Source organism: Brienomyrus brachyistius, chromosome 3 (assembly GCF_023856365.1).
Source record: "Brienomyrus brachyistius isolate T26 chromosome 3, BBRACH_0.4, whole genome shotgun sequence".
NCBI classification, from domain to species: domain Eukaryota; kingdom Metazoa; phylum Chordata; class Actinopteri; order Osteoglossiformes; family Mormyridae; genus Brienomyrus; species Brienomyrus brachyistius.
The window spans coordinates 19,913,267-19,929,894 of NC_064535.1; the positions used below are offsets into that span (position 1 = coordinate 19,913,267).

General features: G+C 47.7%; 1 protein-coding gene across 10 annotated transcripts in view; it reads left to right on the forward strand.

The window, feature by feature from the left end:
* map3k4 (mitogen-activated protein kinase kinase kinase 4) overlaps positions 1 to 16,584 on the forward strand; it is a 28,274-nt gene extending 11,690 nt beyond the window's left edge. For 3 of the 10 annotated variants that reach the window (XM_049009452.1, XM_049009458.1, XM_049009459.1), the window contains exons 5-26: positions 342 to 494; positions 1,718 to 1,875; positions 2,430 to 2,546; positions 2,879 to 2,978; positions 3,067 to 3,150; positions 3,399 to 3,668; positions 3,971 to 4,120; positions 4,572 to 4,733; positions 5,708 to 5,841; positions 5,932 to 6,010; positions 6,234 to 6,312; positions 6,592 to 6,682; positions 7,178 to 7,300; positions 8,569 to 8,669; positions 8,851 to 8,931; positions 9,197 to 9,382; positions 10,426 to 10,496; positions 10,636 to 10,752; positions 11,419 to 11,578; positions 12,154 to 12,276; positions 12,588 to 12,694; positions 14,276 to 14,759. In XM_049009452.1, coding sequence (XP_048865409.1) covers positions 342 to 494; positions 1,718 to 1,875; positions 2,430 to 2,546; positions 2,879 to 2,978; positions 3,067 to 3,150; positions 3,399 to 3,668; positions 3,971 to 4,120; positions 4,572 to 4,733; positions 5,708 to 5,841; positions 5,932 to 6,010; positions 6,234 to 6,312; positions 6,592 to 6,682; positions 7,178 to 7,300; positions 8,569 to 8,669; positions 8,851 to 8,931; positions 9,197 to 9,382; positions 10,426 to 10,496; positions 10,636 to 10,752; positions 11,419 to 11,578; positions 12,154 to 12,276; positions 12,588 to 12,694; positions 14,276 to 14,488 — 2,859 coding nt within the window. In that variant the 3' untranslated portion in view covers positions 14,489 to 14,759. Of the gene's footprint in view, positions 1 to 341; positions 495 to 1,717; positions 1,876 to 2,429; positions 2,547 to 2,878; positions 2,979 to 3,066; positions 3,151 to 3,398; positions 3,669 to 3,970; positions 4,121 to 4,571; positions 4,734 to 5,707; positions 5,842 to 5,931; positions 6,011 to 6,233; positions 6,313 to 6,591; positions 6,683 to 7,177; positions 7,301 to 8,568; positions 8,670 to 8,850; positions 8,932 to 9,196; positions 9,383 to 10,425; positions 10,497 to 10,635; positions 10,753 to 11,418; positions 11,579 to 12,153; positions 12,277 to 12,587; positions 12,695 to 14,275; positions 14,761 to 16,150 lie in introns of those variants that run through there. The other 7 variants (XM_049009454.1, XM_049009462.1, XM_049009457.1 and 4 more) reach the window with 4 other exon arrangements.
* Positions 16,585 to 16,628: the final 44 nt, after the last annotated feature.

Here is a 16,628-nt window from a genome sequence, read left to right on the forward strand (position 1 = left end):
GTGATAGTGCAGGATCTTCAGTACTAGTTTACCCGTATTCGCCGTAACTAACCGCGCACACATTGTGGCGTCATCCGCTCATTTCCGAATGTTGCTTGGGGAAAACGCACAAACACACAGAGGCTCTGCCTTCGCCCCATTCGTACGGTACGTATGCATGTACCGTCACACTCCTACTACCCATGTAGTCGTCTTCTCGTTTTTGTGCTCATGATATTAAGCCATTGAAGCCTGGTTTTCTGCATGTGTCCTTGATTTGCTCTGAGGGGCTACAGTAAACGTACTTTATTGTGCATGGGAAGTCGCCGGCTGGAAATGCGTCCTTTCTCTGTGTGTTGTAGTTGGTGCGCGAGTGCAAGGAGGTTCTCCGAGGGGGGCTCTTGATGAAGCAGTACTATCAGTACATGCTGCGTGGCGTGGTGACGGACCCTCAGGGCCTGCAGTCCAACACCAACATAGACGACTTTGAGGAGGACCTTCACAAGATGCTCATGGTAGGACAGCCCACTGCCTGGAGGGGAGTGCAAGGATGCTCTGGAAAGTACTTTGAGCTAACAGCTAACCCAAAGGGCTACTGGATTGACCTCCTGATTGTTGGGCCTGAGGTCATTGCAGCCCGCCTGCTTCATACTGTAACCTGACAACTAGCTTCCTATAAAAGACACGATTAAACAACCACCAACGGTAACTTGCCAGTCTGCTAAGTGTATCTGACAGGTGGTGTAATGGATATTGAGCTGGACAAAAGGTTGCAGGTTCAGGTATCTGCAATGGAGCTGCTCTGCCTCCCTCGAGTCCAGCAGTTACCCGGTTGGGTAAATATGCAGTAATATAAATGGGTGGAATCTGAAACCAAACACGAGTCCTATTCGCTGAACAGTTTGGCTTCTGAGCAGCACAGACCCAACTGTCGTGCTCAGCTTTTTTTTGCAGATGTAACTCCCCTAGGAGTCGGGGCAGGGATGTTGCATCTTCGTTTCAGGAAGCACCTGAAGGACAAAGTTCACTGGCATTGTTTTGAGGCCATAAAAGATCGTTAAGTTAGCCGCTGAATGATACTCTGGGGTGGGGGTCGTGGGGGGGGGGGGGTAGATGGAGGGGAATGTCCTTGTGGCGTCAGCTGACGCAGATTAGTTTTTATGGCATTCTTTTGGCTGGCTTTCTATTGATTGGAGGAGCTTTTTCACACGTTATTGGCGAAATTCCGAAGCAATGAGGTTAGATGTCTAGAATACCTAGAGCAGAGTTTCCCAATCCGGTCCTCGGGGACCCACAGTTGGTCCATGTTTTTGCTCCCTTCGAATTCCCTGCCAGACAGAACACATATTTGGTCCCTCCCAGCTCCCAAGAGGCACAAAAAAGTCCCCGAGGACCGGCTTGGGAAAGACTGAACTGGAGAATATGGAGTGTACGTGTTTGCAAAGGCTGATTTAAAATAAACTTGATAGTGAGAGTTTCAACAGGAATTTAAACTCTGTGGGGTATGTATGTGGAAAGTACCTTCTAATTGTCACTTAACAGGAGAGAAGGTTTGGTTGGGTGACTCAGTTCTGTCCTGGAGCGATCCAAGAGCACAAGAGCAAGGAGATTTTAACTGAATTCGGTGTGTTAGTTTGAGTTTATCCTGCATTATGAATTTACATTGATAACTAGGTGTAGAAGATGCATGTTGGGCTGTACACTGTGGGAATTACCCCTGCCCCCCCGACCGCTCCAGGTGTACTTCGACTATATGCGAAGCTGGATCCAGATGCTTCAGCAGCTGCCCCAGGCATCTCACAGTTTGAAGAACCTACTGGAGGAGGAGTGGAACTTCACCAAGGTCATTACGCCCTACATCCGGGGCGGCGAGGCCCAGTCAGGCAAGCTGTTCTGGTAGGTGCCCCCTTGTAAGATTTGCAGTTTCCCAATATTTGTCTGTCTGTCCGTCAATCCATCCATCCATCCATCTCTGGGTCACGGTGAGCTTAGCACACATTTCCATCTGTTTTATTTACGTTTAATTTCATTTTGGCTGCTCAGTCTCGGCTCTTATGCAGCCAAGCTGGTTTTCTTAATGCTCAAGTTTGTGTTATTCAGAAAGCGGTAGCATTTCACACCTGAAGGATTCTTTCACGTGTTTGATGGACCACTGGAAGTCATTTGCCTGTTAGCATAGACAGAGATGCTTTGAATGAGGGATGCTTTCAAAATGCGGAGGAAATTCCAGATCCATTTTTACTGCAGTACATCATTAACCGTTATGTCCATCTCTTATACTGGTCTTAATAATGATAGGAAGGAGCTTGTATACCAAAAAAAAAATTAATTTCGCAGAGTAAATAATAAGCTGCCAGTTAGACTGACAGCTAGCCACAGCTGTAATACCTGAGATGGGCCCTGTGACAGCACTCCGCCTGCTGTGCCCGTCTGATATCTGTGTCTTTCAGCGACATCGCTGGAATGCTGCTCAAGTCTACCGGGGACTTCCTGGACGCTGGGCTGCAGCGGAGCGGAGACGAGTTCTGGGAGTGCGCAGACGACAGTGCCGCCTCTGATGAAATCCGGTAAGGTTGGAGTCACTGATCCCACGTCAGTTGGCGAAGTTCAGGAACTATTCCGGTTACTGGATCTCGGGATCTGACATCGGCTTGGCCAAAGGCATTCATGCAAAATAATGATTGATTAGCGTCTGTAGGAATTATGATCAATTAGATTTGGTCCAGAAGTGTTGGCAGATGGAAAATTTTGGATCAGATTAATAGATTTTTACTTTTGCGTGTTTGTTTATGATAGCCATGGACCCTCCATGATTCGGCAAATGGTCTGTGTTTCTTGGTCAAAAGTGCTTCTGTCTAGCGTGGAGGCCGTGTCCCGACTGACTCTGTTCTCTTGGAAGGCGTTCTGTGATCGAGACTAGCCGCTCTCTCAAGGAGCTCTTCCACGAGGCCAGAGAGCGGGCATCCAAAGGCCTGGGCTTTGCCAAGATGTTACGGAAGGTGAGGCCTCCACCCCCACGGCGTGACCTAGTCCCGCAGTAGCCTGTCTCTAACCTCCACCTTGGCTGTGCTACACCAACTTCTGCAGGACTTGGAGATCGCAGCAGATTTCACCATCGCCGCTGGAGTTCCTGACCTCCTTGAGGCCCTCAAGGAAAAGAACTATGTGAAGGTAGGAGGAACTGGGTAGACATTCACTCACGCTCATTTTTGAGAAAGATGCTGGACCTGGTCTTTTAGCCTTAACAAGTACAGAACTCATGCATATTAATGCATCATAGAGATGCTCCCTTGACTATTTGTTATATAACACATCGCTTCTTGCTGCCTGCCTTGTCTCCTGAGTGCTGATATTATGAACTTGCCCGTTTTAATGCCTGAGCCTCCATCTCATGTCTCATCTCCTCTTGGTGTCCTCAGGTCCAGATTCTGGGGCTGGACGAGCTGCAGGTGTTCGTCCCCTCCGGCCTGGTCTCCCAGCGTCCGATCATCCTTCAGCTGCTCAACGCAGCAGCGGGCAAGGACTGCTCCAAGGAGCCTGATGAAATGGCGGAGGATGAGGCCTACCTCCTGATGAGCAAGCAGGGAGCCGGGGACTCGCCTGGCGAGGCCAGCTGGGTGCAGTGGGATGGGACCCTGCTCAAGCTGGTGCCTCAGATGGAGACGGTGGACACGCTCAGAGCCATGAAGGTTGGAGTTTGTTGTAGCTCTCCCTGTTCGGTATTCTAAATTTAGTGTAATGCTTTTGTATACCTCGGTAGAGTCTGAGGTATAAGAAATGCCCTTGTCATCACGGGTTTGGCATGTGAAGCCAGATTTAGGTACATTGTTTGCATTCTTGGCACTTGTGCTGGGTTAGTGAAAAGATAAGCTGCGTAATGTGTGAGACTGAGGAGTCTGACTCGGGGAGGACTCGATGTGGGAGTGGATGACTCGCCTCAGTTGCTCTCATCTTCCCATGGCCCATGTTGTCGCCTGCCCTCTCTCCGCAGATCGACAACCTGCTGCTGGTGGCGATGCAGTCGGTCCACCTGGCGGCCCAACGCAAGGCCTTCCAACAGTCCATGGATGACCTACTGACCCTGCGCTGCGAGCAAACCTCCAGTCAGCCCCTTATCGCCAAAGCGCTTCATCAGCTTAAGGTAGCTCATGCCTCTATAAGCTTGACAATGTCCCTGTCTGGTACTTTCCCCATCTACGTGCACTTTCATTATGACGTACCGAGGTGCTCGCAGCCTAAATCCCAAAGTGTGTTTTGCAGCATTTCAAAATTGCTAGTTAAGTGCAATTTTTGTGGCTTTTTATATAAATAAACTTATGGAAAAATAAGTGCATAAAATTCTGCATAAACTGTGGCCACCCTAACTGCAGAGAAACTAGTTTTACCGGAATATACTCAATGGCTCATGATTTGGAGCTACGATTTCCTCTCTTGCTGGTTGGGTTCAGTGCTTCCTGTGCGGTGGCGTCGTGGTCGAGGTCTGGCCTAGTTAAAGGATGCTTGCGGGACGCCATGTGCTTCTGCCGTCCGGCGTGAACTGCCCTGCCGAGAAATGGTGCCCCCCTGGCGTGAAATCTCACTCGTCCTTGCAGAACGAGGCCCTGCAGCTGTGCATCAAGATCAACGCCGTCATCGACCGGGTGGAGTACATGTTCACGTCTGACTTTGAGGCCGAGGTGGAGGATTGTGAATCGACCACACTCCATCACTATTACCGTGAAGCCATGATCCAGGGCTACAACTTTGCCTTTGAGGTCAGTGTTCAGGGACTGGCTGGCCTGTGTACTCAGTATGGGATTGAGCACGACACCCCCCACCATGCCAGAATGTTCTATGATCTAAACTCTAGAATTGCATCAGTGAACTGGGATCTATACTTCTTCAAGCTTCTTCCCTCATTTTAATCACTTGTTTGTTGACAATGTTGAATATTAATATTATAGTTACATATGGCTCCTGAACACTGTTACCTAACAGCTTTTCATTCATTCATTCATTCAGTCAGTCATTCATGGTAGTACTCAAAGTATTTGCTGTTTTATTTTAATTTTGACTTCATTTCATGGGAGTTTTCTGTGGGGAAACATCCGGGGGATTTCCGTTAACCCTTTCATTGGGATGTAATGAGCTTGCTATGAATGATGCCGTTATCCTCAGTGAGATGTCCGGCATTCCTGGTGACGCTGTGAAAGGGCAGGACAAGCATCACCGTGGGTGTTGCAGCCATTCAGAAATGCTAATTCACTGCAGCGCGGCGCCTCAGCTGTGGGGTTTCGGCATGTTAGTCATGCCGTGGATTTTTTTGCTTTCTCCTAAAAAAAAATGAGAGCATTGAGCTTCGAGTCAAAGATAAAATCCCGAATACCAGAGTCAAAAATGTGTCGGATTCTTGCTCTTTGGCATAAAAGGCGATTTATGAAAATGCACATGACCTCTGCACATTTCAGCCTTCTTACAGAACTTCAATGCTTCAGTTTCATCCGCTGATTCACATGCAGTTTGATTAGGCGCTAATGACGCTTATTATATCAAATACTTAGTCATCAGTATTCAAGTTCTGAGCAAGCAGAATCTGAAACATCTGCAGTTGGTTGTTGAAGCTTGGCGACGTAGCTTCGGTGATGTAGCTCCAGATAGGTAACCTGGAGCAGACTGGATGTGCGAACCCCCTCCCCTCCCCGCCCCCTCCCCTGCCTGTCTCTCGTAAAGTGTTGCGTTTGTGTCACAGTACCACAAGGAGGTGGTGCGCCTGATGTCAGGGGATTTCCGGCAGCGCATCGGCGAGCGCTACATCGCCTTCGCCCGCAAGTGGATGAACTACGTCCTGACAAAGTGCGAAAGCGGGCGTGGCACGCGGCCCAGGTACGTCTGCCCGCTGGAACTGCGGGATCGGGCACATGCCGGGTGCCTGTAGCTGCAGTGACACCCCGCGACACTGCTCTTCACTTGCAGGTGGGCTACGCAGGGCTTCGATTTCCTCCAGGCCATCGAGCCCGCCTTCATCTCGGCACTGCCTGAGGATGACTTCCTGGTAAATGCCGTGCATCACTCTTCTCTGTTTTGTTCGCGGGGTGTAAATCGATTGTCTTGCCCATCGTGCTTTTAGGCCTTTTAGGGCTGCATTTTTAAAATCTACATATGCATCACTGGCACAGCCTGACTTAACTGCACTTCAGAAGGGTCCGATATGAAACTTCAGAGGCTTCGGTTTGTTGTAAAACGGTGTGACACACGTCTGTTTCTCTGTCCTTCAGAGTCTGCAGGCTCTGATGAACGAATGTATCGGTCATGTGATCGGCAAGCCCCACAGCCCTGTCAGCGGCTTTTACCTCCGTAAGACCCCATCCACTTCTCTCCCCGTGCTAAGCATAGAGTACCCAGCTCTTCTCTGAAGTTGTGTGATGGATCATTCGTGTACAAATGTCTGTGAATATACAGCAGTGACACAGCTGATTGCCATTGGGTGGGTGTGTACAGTGTTTTAGCTCCCTCTGGTGGTCGCAAGCAGTAATCGCAGCACCTTGTGGTGACCCTGCGTCTTAATCTTGAGCTTCTGACAGTGTGTATATTATGGAGATGGCTGCATGAGTATTATCTCGCCTGTCTGTTCAGCCCCCAGGAACCCTCGACCCGTGAAGGTGCCTCGCTGTCACAGCGACCCCCCGAACCCCAACCTGTTTATCGGCAATGCTGAGGGATTCAGGTAAGACTGGTGACGTTCATACTGTCACAGCCCACCCACCCCCCCCCCACCAGTCTCCATGTGTATGTCTGTCCCTCATTTCTCTGCATGGGTCTTCTGTGTCCTGCAGTTACTGGGTTCTTGGACAGGTGGTTTAACCCTTAACCTAGTCCTAATGCTTAGTTTTCCAGTGCTCTGCATATTAACGTTTTGCGAGGTGTGCGAGTCACCGTTCCTCCAAGCAACACCCGTATCGCCCTTATCTTAGGGTCGGCCTGGCTCGTACGAGTAGCTAATTTCGCACATGTGATGGCATTCAAATGTAAATTGGGAATCCTGCCAGAGTGCCCCGTTTTCTGAAGCCCTCGGTATGTGTTCTCTGTGCCCATTCTGGCCATCTCGGAGTGTTTGCTAGCCTGTCTGTACCCACCTCTGAAACGGGGTGCTCCGCGCCCAGGGCCCGAACCCCCAGCCTGTCCACCCGTTGGGGTCCTTCAGCCTGCTTTTTCACCACAGCTCTCGGAGTCTCCCCTGCGACCTCCGGACCCCACCGTGCCCCACTGGCCCCCGCCCTGCCCCGCAGGGTCCCGGGGACCCAAGCCTCACCAAAACACCCGGCAGCACCCCCAATGACCTCAGGTAGCGTTGTCCCTGCCCCCAGTGGCCTCTTCTCGATCACCTCCCCCAACCCCCGGTGGTGCTTCGCCACCTCCTTCCCCGCCAGCAGGCGGCCCTCTGCACGTTAAGCTCCGCCCATGTTTGCAGTGGCCCCGCCCCCCAGCTCATCTGTTTGCATTCAATTAATTGGCAGAATAATGGAGAACTGCTTATAAGATAATATATTTAGACTAAACTTTACAAACGGATACCAGAGTATGGTATTGTTCGAAGCTTATATTAAAACTCCCCATGTAAACTTCAGCAGCCCCACTGGATGAATGCCTGGACTGCTTGATATGTTTAGAAAACCAATGGAGTTAACATCTTTGCCCGAGTTCTCCTTTAATCAGCAAATTGATTAATGCAGGCCACACTGAACGTACTTTAGACGGCAGATTGACACAAACGCTTTCGGTGAACCCAGAACCACATTCATTTCCAAACCGGCGCAAAGTCCGTATGTCAAGTGAACGCGCCTGAACATCGGAGGAAGACGCCTGGAGACCAGGAGAGTCTTAAAGGTTGAGTTGGTGGGAGAAGGGATGAGAGGGGGGAGGTGAGGTGTTGTTTGAGTTGTCAACCTGAAATTTCACATGGGCTCATCCGGACCACGACTACGTGACGTGTGATTTTCAGACGGATGTGGAGGCCGTGTGAGTGACCGGCCCGCCGTATGTCTGTGTTAACCTGCTAATGCCAGGAACTGCTTTTGCACCTAACACTCTCCTTCCTCTGGGTCTGCTCCTGTCTCTCCATTGTGGCAGTGCTAACACACTCATGTGTCTGTGCTGTAATTCGGGACGGGGGGGGTGTTGCAAAGGGGGGGTCGGTGAGACAAGAAACACCTATCACCGCAGGCTTACGTACCGCACTGGCTGGCAACTCGTCATGTGTTTTTCTGGAAAAGTGTGTGTGTGTGTCAGTGTACCGTGTCGATATTGGATGTGTGTGACGATTGACTGAATGTAGTTGCTAGAGTGTGAACCAGGGGGAGGTGACCACAGGTGAGTCTGCCAGCAAGATGAAGTTTAGATTAGATTAGATCAACTTTTATTCATTCCAGGGGGAAATTCTTCAGTTGGTTTAATTGGAGCGGATGGTGACTATAGTGAAGAATGACACTGTGACTGAGAGTGAGTTTTTGTTGGTGAAAAGAAGGGGTATGAGAGCTGGGAGGGGGGTGGACTTGCTGTTTTGGGGAAGATGCTCTGCTGTTTTGGTTGACCGTGTCCAACTCGTCCGCACAGAAGCTCTAACCTCCATGACAATGACCGCCTGTCATCAGTGGCGGCGGAGCTACATTTCAAATCCCTGAGTCGACACTCCAGTCCCACCGAAGACCGGGAAGGTGAGGGGGCTTAACTTCCTCTCCTCTGCCTTGGACTTCTTGGATTCTACCATTTTGAACATTGCTTGTAGTGATTCTTCTCACAGTTTGTCGTTGCCCATTTGTTGAACCAATCGGAAGCCCGTGTATTTCTCTGATGTTCAATTCTTTCTTTCTTTGATTCCTTTTCTCCGCCCGTCAGAGCCGTCGTACCCGAAAGGTGACCCCAGCACAACAGCTAGGCGAAGCTGGGAGCTTCGTACCTTCATCAGCCAATCAAAAGGTGGGTTGGAGCGGCTGTTCAGCACCTGCCGCATGCTTTATCTGTTTCTATTGCGTTCCAAGCACAGAACCTCCCAGTGCAACCACTTAATCTATTTACCGATGAGGCGAAAAGTTTGATTCCTTGGGTTGTTTGTTTGCGTACATGCTGTTCTATCATTAAACAGTAGGGGGCCATTTCTTGACCTCCGTTGACACATTTGATTCCTCTCACCCTAACTGTGAACCCCCGATCCCTGCCCTGGCCACCTCACCGCCTCCCACAGATGTCCGGCAGAGCCCCATGGAGGCGGTGCGCCGGTCCATCCGCACCTTCGAGGACAAGCGCTACGGCATCATGAAACAGCGCAACATCATTGGCCAAGTGTGCCACAAACCCAAGTCCTATGACAATGTCATGCACGTGGGCCTGAGGAAGGTCACCTTCAAGTGGCAGAGGGGCAATAAGATAGGTACGCTGCCACGTCCCCCTCCATGGTGCCCTCTGCTTAGCTTGACTTAGGGAGTCCAGTTCTGATGGGTCAGATGGTTATACATCTGCTGTTGATGGGTTTGGTAATGCTCTGTATGAAGCATAGCAGGGTAGTAATGTTTGGCTTGTATAAGGATGTAACGGTGCATTTGTGGTTCAGTACAGACCTCATAATGTGCTTTGAAATGATCGATTTTTGAAATTGCAAAAACATTTGGGAAAAGTTGTACGCCAAAGGCAACGCATCTGTCAGCGTGTCTGAATAATTTGAGACGCTCACTTGCACGTTTACATATTTGTAAAAATATGTAAAACACAAACTAAAACCCTGTGTTCTCTACTACCAAGTATGGTTGCATATCTGTAAGCATAGACACCCCTGCAACCATAAATATTTCCTGACAATAATGCATTAAATACCACGGTGAGACTAACTTGCTCTGGTCATGCTGCTGATGATGTGGTCTGAAATGAATTAGAACACTGGGTGTGTTTCTAGCAACATTATCCGATTTGTTTAGTATAACAGAGTGGGGTGGCATGGTGGTGCAGTGGTTAGCACTGTTGCCTCACACCTCTGGGACCCGGGTTCGAGTCTGGCCTGGGTCACATGTGTGTGGAGTTTGCATGTTCTCCCCATGTCATCGTGGGTTTTCCTCCGGGTACTCCGGTTTCCCCTCACAGTCCAAGATCATGCTGAGGATAACTGGACTTGCTAAATTGCCCATAGGTGTGCGTGTGATAGTAAATGGTGTGAGTGTGCCCTGCGATGGGCTGGCCCCCCATCCTGGGGTGTTCCTTGCCTCGTGCCCATTGCTTCCGGGATAGGCTCCGGCTCCAGTAGGATATGCGGTTTGCAAAATGAATGGATGGATATTAATCAACTAGCAACCGCTGTAACCAACTCAAAGAAATTAGCATACTGTGCATACAGATTTGAAAATGACGTACTGAACCATATATGACAGATATGTGTACCTCACACTGTCGGAAATGACTAAAAGGAATTTGCTGTGTCTGTAGGCGAAGGGCAGTATGGCAAGGTGTACACCTGCATCAACGTCGACACTGGAGAGCTGATGGCCATGAAAGAGGTATGAATGGCCACTTCTTGAGAAGATGACCCTTGCCCCAAAATCCTGCGACTGTCATTTGTTTGGAAAATGTATAAGTACCGTTTGTTTGCAGATGGTTAATCTTTAAAATGAGCCCTTATTGTTTTGGTTAATCTAGATCAGGTTCCAGCCCAATGACCACAAAACGATAAAGGAAACTGCAGACGAGCTGAAAATCTTTGAGGGCATCAAGCACCCCAATCTCGTTCGGTACTTTGGTGTGGAGCTCCACCGGGTAAGATGGCTGCGTGTTTGCGGACATTGGTCGAACGCACCATTAAGGAACCAATCTCCCGTTCGAGCTACACATCTCGGAACAAACATTTCTGCCTCCATGAACACACTGTCGTGTGTCGTTGCTTTAGTATTTTAGCACATTTGGAGTGAGATTCTTTTTTCCATGAGACAAACAAGAAACACGAACTAGTAAAACCACATTAAAAGCTTTATAATATTTTAGTAGATCCATATTGATATTCTTTGTTCGAGAGGCAAACAAGCTACATACAAACAAGACACTAACAAGTAAAGTCTGATATTGCATGCTAGGATACTGTTTACGGTCATGATATGGTATTCTGCAAATCCAACACGTGCAATTATATTTATAACTATTAATACATTTACCAAAATAAACATTTAAAAATATTTATAAAATGGAATTACTGTTGACTGTGTAAGCTGCCATGTTGAAATGACGTCACAAGGGAATATCGGACAGCAGAATTCTGTCCGACATCAACATCGGAAAGGAGGCATGTCTCTGACAGGAAGTGGCATTTTTCATGACATTCTTATCCGAGTTCTGACTTGGAGAGAGGGAATCGAACGCAGGAGAAGGGTTCCTTGCAGATTTGATGGGATGTGGGCGTTAACCGTACTCCACACTGCTCATGTTTAGGAGGAGATGTACATCTTCATGGAGTACTGTGATGAAGGCACCCTGGAGGAGGTATCCAGGCTAGGTCTCCAGGAACATGTGATACGCCTCTACAGCAAGCAGATCACCACGGCTATCAACGTGCTGCACGAGCATGGAATTGTGCACCGTGACATTAAGGGTGGGTGTTGTCTTCCACACCCCCACATTCTGTATACCGAAACTTCATTAGAATTTAGACTATTTAGACTTTGGAATCCCCTCGGTCTCTTTGACGTCCCTGTTCTCAACTTTTACTCATTGTGATTCAATTTCATATGATTCCGGTGTGTGTATTTAAATGGATGTGGTTTATGGGGACGCTTTGCCAGGTACCGTTAAAATCAGCCAAGCCCTACTTCGGCATCGGGATCTGCCACTGGCAAAGCATTTTTTCAGGGCAGAAACTGAAAATAGGTGTCAGGAAACGGATGTTTGTGCAAGTCCCGCAGACCAAAATATTTGGTTCCTGGTAGAATGTCATGGCAGGTATTAAGATGCAAACTGAGTAGCAGAATGACTTAAACAGCTGTTCTCGGTTGAGGCAAACGCCACTATTATAACATGAATTAGAATGTTAATTGTGTACACAGTGTGTACTTATTGTAATGTATATTCATACTGCAGAATGTGTGCTGTTGCAGTTTCCTCTTTGCGTCTAAAAACCAGATTTTTTCATATTTTTTTTGCATTTTCATTCCCCAATCCCCCACATAGGTGCGAACATATTCCTGACATCATCTGGCCTGATCAAGCTTGGCGATTTCGGCTGCTCAGTCAAGCTGAAGAACAATGCTCAGACCATGCCAGGGGAAGTGAACAGCACTCTGGGAACAGCAGGTAATGGAGCACAAATGTTAATGAAATGGACTTGACCGTGAAACTCATGACTCCTTTTCCGGGGGACCTTGTCCTTCTGTTGAATTCGGGTCGTTAAACCAGAGGGACACTCATTCACATATTGGTCGATGTCACTGAATAAGTGATTTTATCACAGTCTGCAGGTGGCGCCATTTTGCCTAATAGAATGTCTTGTAGAACATGGTCTGTTTCTCTATGTGGACTTGGGAGGATCTATCTCATATCAGCTAACTGTGCTTTGCTTCACCCCCACATCCTAACCCTTACCTTCCTTAGCGTACATTCCTTAGCGTACATGGCACCAGAGGTCATCACCAGGGCTAAAGGTGAAGGTCACGGTAGAGCAGCTGACATCTGGAGTCTAGGCTGTGTCCTGATTGAGATGGTGACCGGAAAGGTAGATGCTGATTTTTCCCATCGTCTACCTCCCTCTTTCTCTCTCTCTGTTTGCTTCCGGCTCCTGGAAAATTGAAAAAACCAGATTTTTCTTAATGCATTTTCCAGTTGCGGAAAAGTGGAAAAATGAAAACGTCCTAGAAAATAAATGGATTGTCCTGAATATTTACATACACGATAAAATAATAACCTAGTCTTGTTCTGAAATATTGAAGGAGGGTTTTTATAAAAGTTGATGGCTGTGTATGTATACCAGTTGTGAATGCAGCAGGTCGGACCCACCATATTTCCCTGAATATAAGTGGAGGCAAAAAATCCCTATACGTTTTTTTTTTTTGGGGGGGGGGGGGGGGGGGGGAATATGGAGAAAAAATATGGAGAAATTATACATAGGATTATCTCTCTCTGCCAGTGAAAATGAGTTGAGCAAAATTTCAGGGGGTGAGTTCTTGTGTGTCGTTTGATATTTCTGATGATGAGATTGGAAAGGTAATTAATAATAGAACAGTTGTCTAACCTGGCAACCACAGCCATCTCCTGTCTGCCCCCTTTCTGTCATTTCTGATTATTGGGCAAATATTTTCGTATCATGATCACAATTTCTTAATGCACACTCATGCAACTGAATTGTGTTTCATAAACCAATAAATTCACTGAATAGTTAAAATTTGAATCACTGTGATGTAAAATATAAAAGTACTGAATGATGTAAACGGGCCACTGATGAAGTATTTTATAAGCGATGTTAAAAACAAAGACCATATTGGTTAAACTGTCACAACACTAAATGCATAATAATTATTATCACACTGAAGTCGTTTTTTTGTTAATCCACGCATTCTTTCCTTAAACATTATCAATTATGCAGCAAACAGAGACAAAGCAAAGACTGTTAGAGTTTAATTGGCATGGTATTTTAGAGTGAAATTCAGGTGATTCTTTGATAGTGGCCTACGTTTCACTCCAAGATCTCAAATTTTTAAAAGTAACTTTATAGGCAACCGTGTCAACTGAAATGTGTCCTTGAGTGTGGGTCGTAAAAGGTACTGGAAAATATTCTGAAAAGAGCGGGACCCCTGGCTTCCTCCTGTTTCTTGTTTAATTGCATTTTCACTATTCCTCCCTGTAAAGCCTGCCTGCTACTGATCCAGAACCGCATGCCCTGCAAGGTCCCATTGACGTGATTCTGGCCGTGCTGGTTAAATTAACTGGCCGTGCCTTTGAAGATCATATTTCTAGCTAAACCACAAAAAAGGCCTGAAATTCCTGCCCACGCAGGTCGGGCCGCCCCATCCTGACGCTTAGAAACAAATATTTACAGCTGGATCTGCCCGACTGGTCTTCCGTCTTCCCTGATTCGGATCTAAATTATGTTTTCAGTTCAAGGGGTGGCATGTTTTGGTTACCTAGCAACCATAGAAGATCCTGCTGAGTGGCTTTCTGGATTTTATTTTTTCTCTTCTAGGCTATTTTTGAAGCTCTTGTGGTGGTCATACGAGGCGGGCTGTGTGTCGCGGCTGTGCGCATTAACCCGACCGTCCCCTTTTCCTGTTTGTCGCCCTCCCTGCCCCTGTGCGATCAGAGACCCTGGCACGAGTATGAGCACAACTTCCAGATCATGTACAAGGTGGGAATGGGACACAAGCCGCCTATCCCTGAGAAGCTGAGCGCCGAGGGCAAGGACTTCCTGCAGCACTGCCTGGAGAGCGATCCCAAGCAGCGGTGGACCGCGAGCACGCTGCTGGACCATCCCTTCGTCAAGGTGAGACGCCCATCTGGTCTGCGTGCTGCATAGCCACCTTCACCTTCTCATTCCAGGGCCCTTCACCTATACCTCCCCAATCCACCTTCATCCCCTGGCCAAGCATCAACAGTCCCACATCATCTGGACACCTATGCACTGGAACTTGGGAATGGTCAGGTCTAAGGGAGGCCCGAGACTCTCCTCCTCAGGCATTTATTACATTTCTGTTTAGCTACACTGAACAAAAATATAAACGCAACACTTTTGTTTTTGCTCCCATTTTTCATGAGATGGACTTAAAGATCTACAATTCATTCCAGATACACAATATTACCATTTCTCTCAAACATTTCTCACAAATCAGTCTAAATGTGTGATAGTGAGCACTTCTGCTTTGCTGAGATAATCCATCCCACCTCACAGGTGTGCCACATCAAGATGCTGATCTGACATCATGGGTAGTGCACAGGTGTACCTTATACTGCCCACAATAAAAGGCCACCCTGGAATGTGCAGTTTTGTCTCACAGCAAAATGCCACAGATGCCACAAGCATTGAGGGAGCGTGCAATTGGCATGCGGACAGCAGGAATGTCAACCAGATCTGTTGCTCGTGCATTGAATGTTCAGTTCTCAACCATAAGCCGTCTCCAAAGGCGTTTCAGAGAATATGGCAGTACATCCAACCGGCCTCACAACCGCAGACCACGTGTAACCACACCAGCCCAGGACCTCCACATCCAGCAGGTTCACCTCCAAGATCGTCTGAGACCAGCCACTCAGACAGATAATGCACGGCCCCATGTTGCAAGGATCTGTACACAGTTCTTGGAAGCTGAAAATGTCCCAGTTCTTGCATGGCCAGCATACTCACCGGACATGTCACCCGTTGAGCATGTTTGGGATGTGCTTGACCGGCGTATACGACAGCGTGTACCAGTTCCCACTAATATCCAACAACTTCGCACAGCCATTGAAGAGGAGTGGACCAACATTCCACAGGCCACAATTGACAATCTGATAAACTCTATGCGAAGAAGATGTGTTGCATTGCATGAGGCAAATGGTGGTCACACCAGATACTGACCGGTTCTGAGTCCCCAGACCCCCAATAAAGCAAAAAACTGCACATTCCAGGGTGGCCTTTTATTGTGGGCAGTATAAGGTACACCTGTGCACTACCCATGATGTCAGATCAGCATCTTGATGTGGCACACCTGTGAGGTGGGATGGATTATCTCAGCAAAGCAGAAGTGCTCACTATCACACATTTAGACTGATTTGTGAGAAATGTTTGAGAGAAATGGTAATATTGTGTATCTGGAATGAATTGTAGGTCTTTAAGTCCATCTCATGAAAAATGGGAGCAGAAACAAGAGTGTTGCGTTTATATTTTTGTTCAGTATAGTTTGGTTGCTGAAAAGCGCAAAAATGCTATATCAATGTTTTTCCATGAATGACAAAATTTCGGATTTTTTTTTTTTTTTAAAAAGCTTTTGATTCTCAAACAAAATCAGAAAGCCAGCCTAGGACCAAATAAGAAATATTTATGAGAGAGACAGTGGATTTAAGAGTCATTGAGGTCAGCTATGAGCTGACGTGGTGCATTCTGGGTAGTCTTACTGGGTTGACATTGGCATGAGGGTGTTAAGGGGATCCAGTGGAGGTTGGCCACATGGTGGTTTCCTGTCATGGTAATTCCCTCCCCCCACAGGTTTGCACGGATGAAGAGTGACGTCCCCCCCCCCCCACACACACCCTCCGACGCTTCTCACCTGTACAAACCCCAAGCACTACTGTATGTAATATTTACAACACTGTTGTCAAGAAAGGAGGGGTAGACTGGTGATTGAACTATTGAAAAGGGCATCGAGCCATCAGAGAGGCTCACATGGACTGGCAGGAATTTTCCCAGCATGCAACAGGGCAAGTCTTACATGTACAGTTCCTGAGGGGGAAACGTTGCATTGTACATATTGTAAGAACTGAATTGGGAAAGGTTCTTGTAAAATGAGTATTGTAAAGCTCAAATAATAATAATATTAGCTATTGTGGGTGTGTTTCCTATGGTGATGTCTCATGAAGCAGCATGGAGAGGACACGTAAAAGAACAAAACTGAGGGCACTTTGCATGGGGGGGGGGGCAGACTTAGGGGGGGGGAAAGAACCTTGGGCTGTTCCTGTTGGGGGGG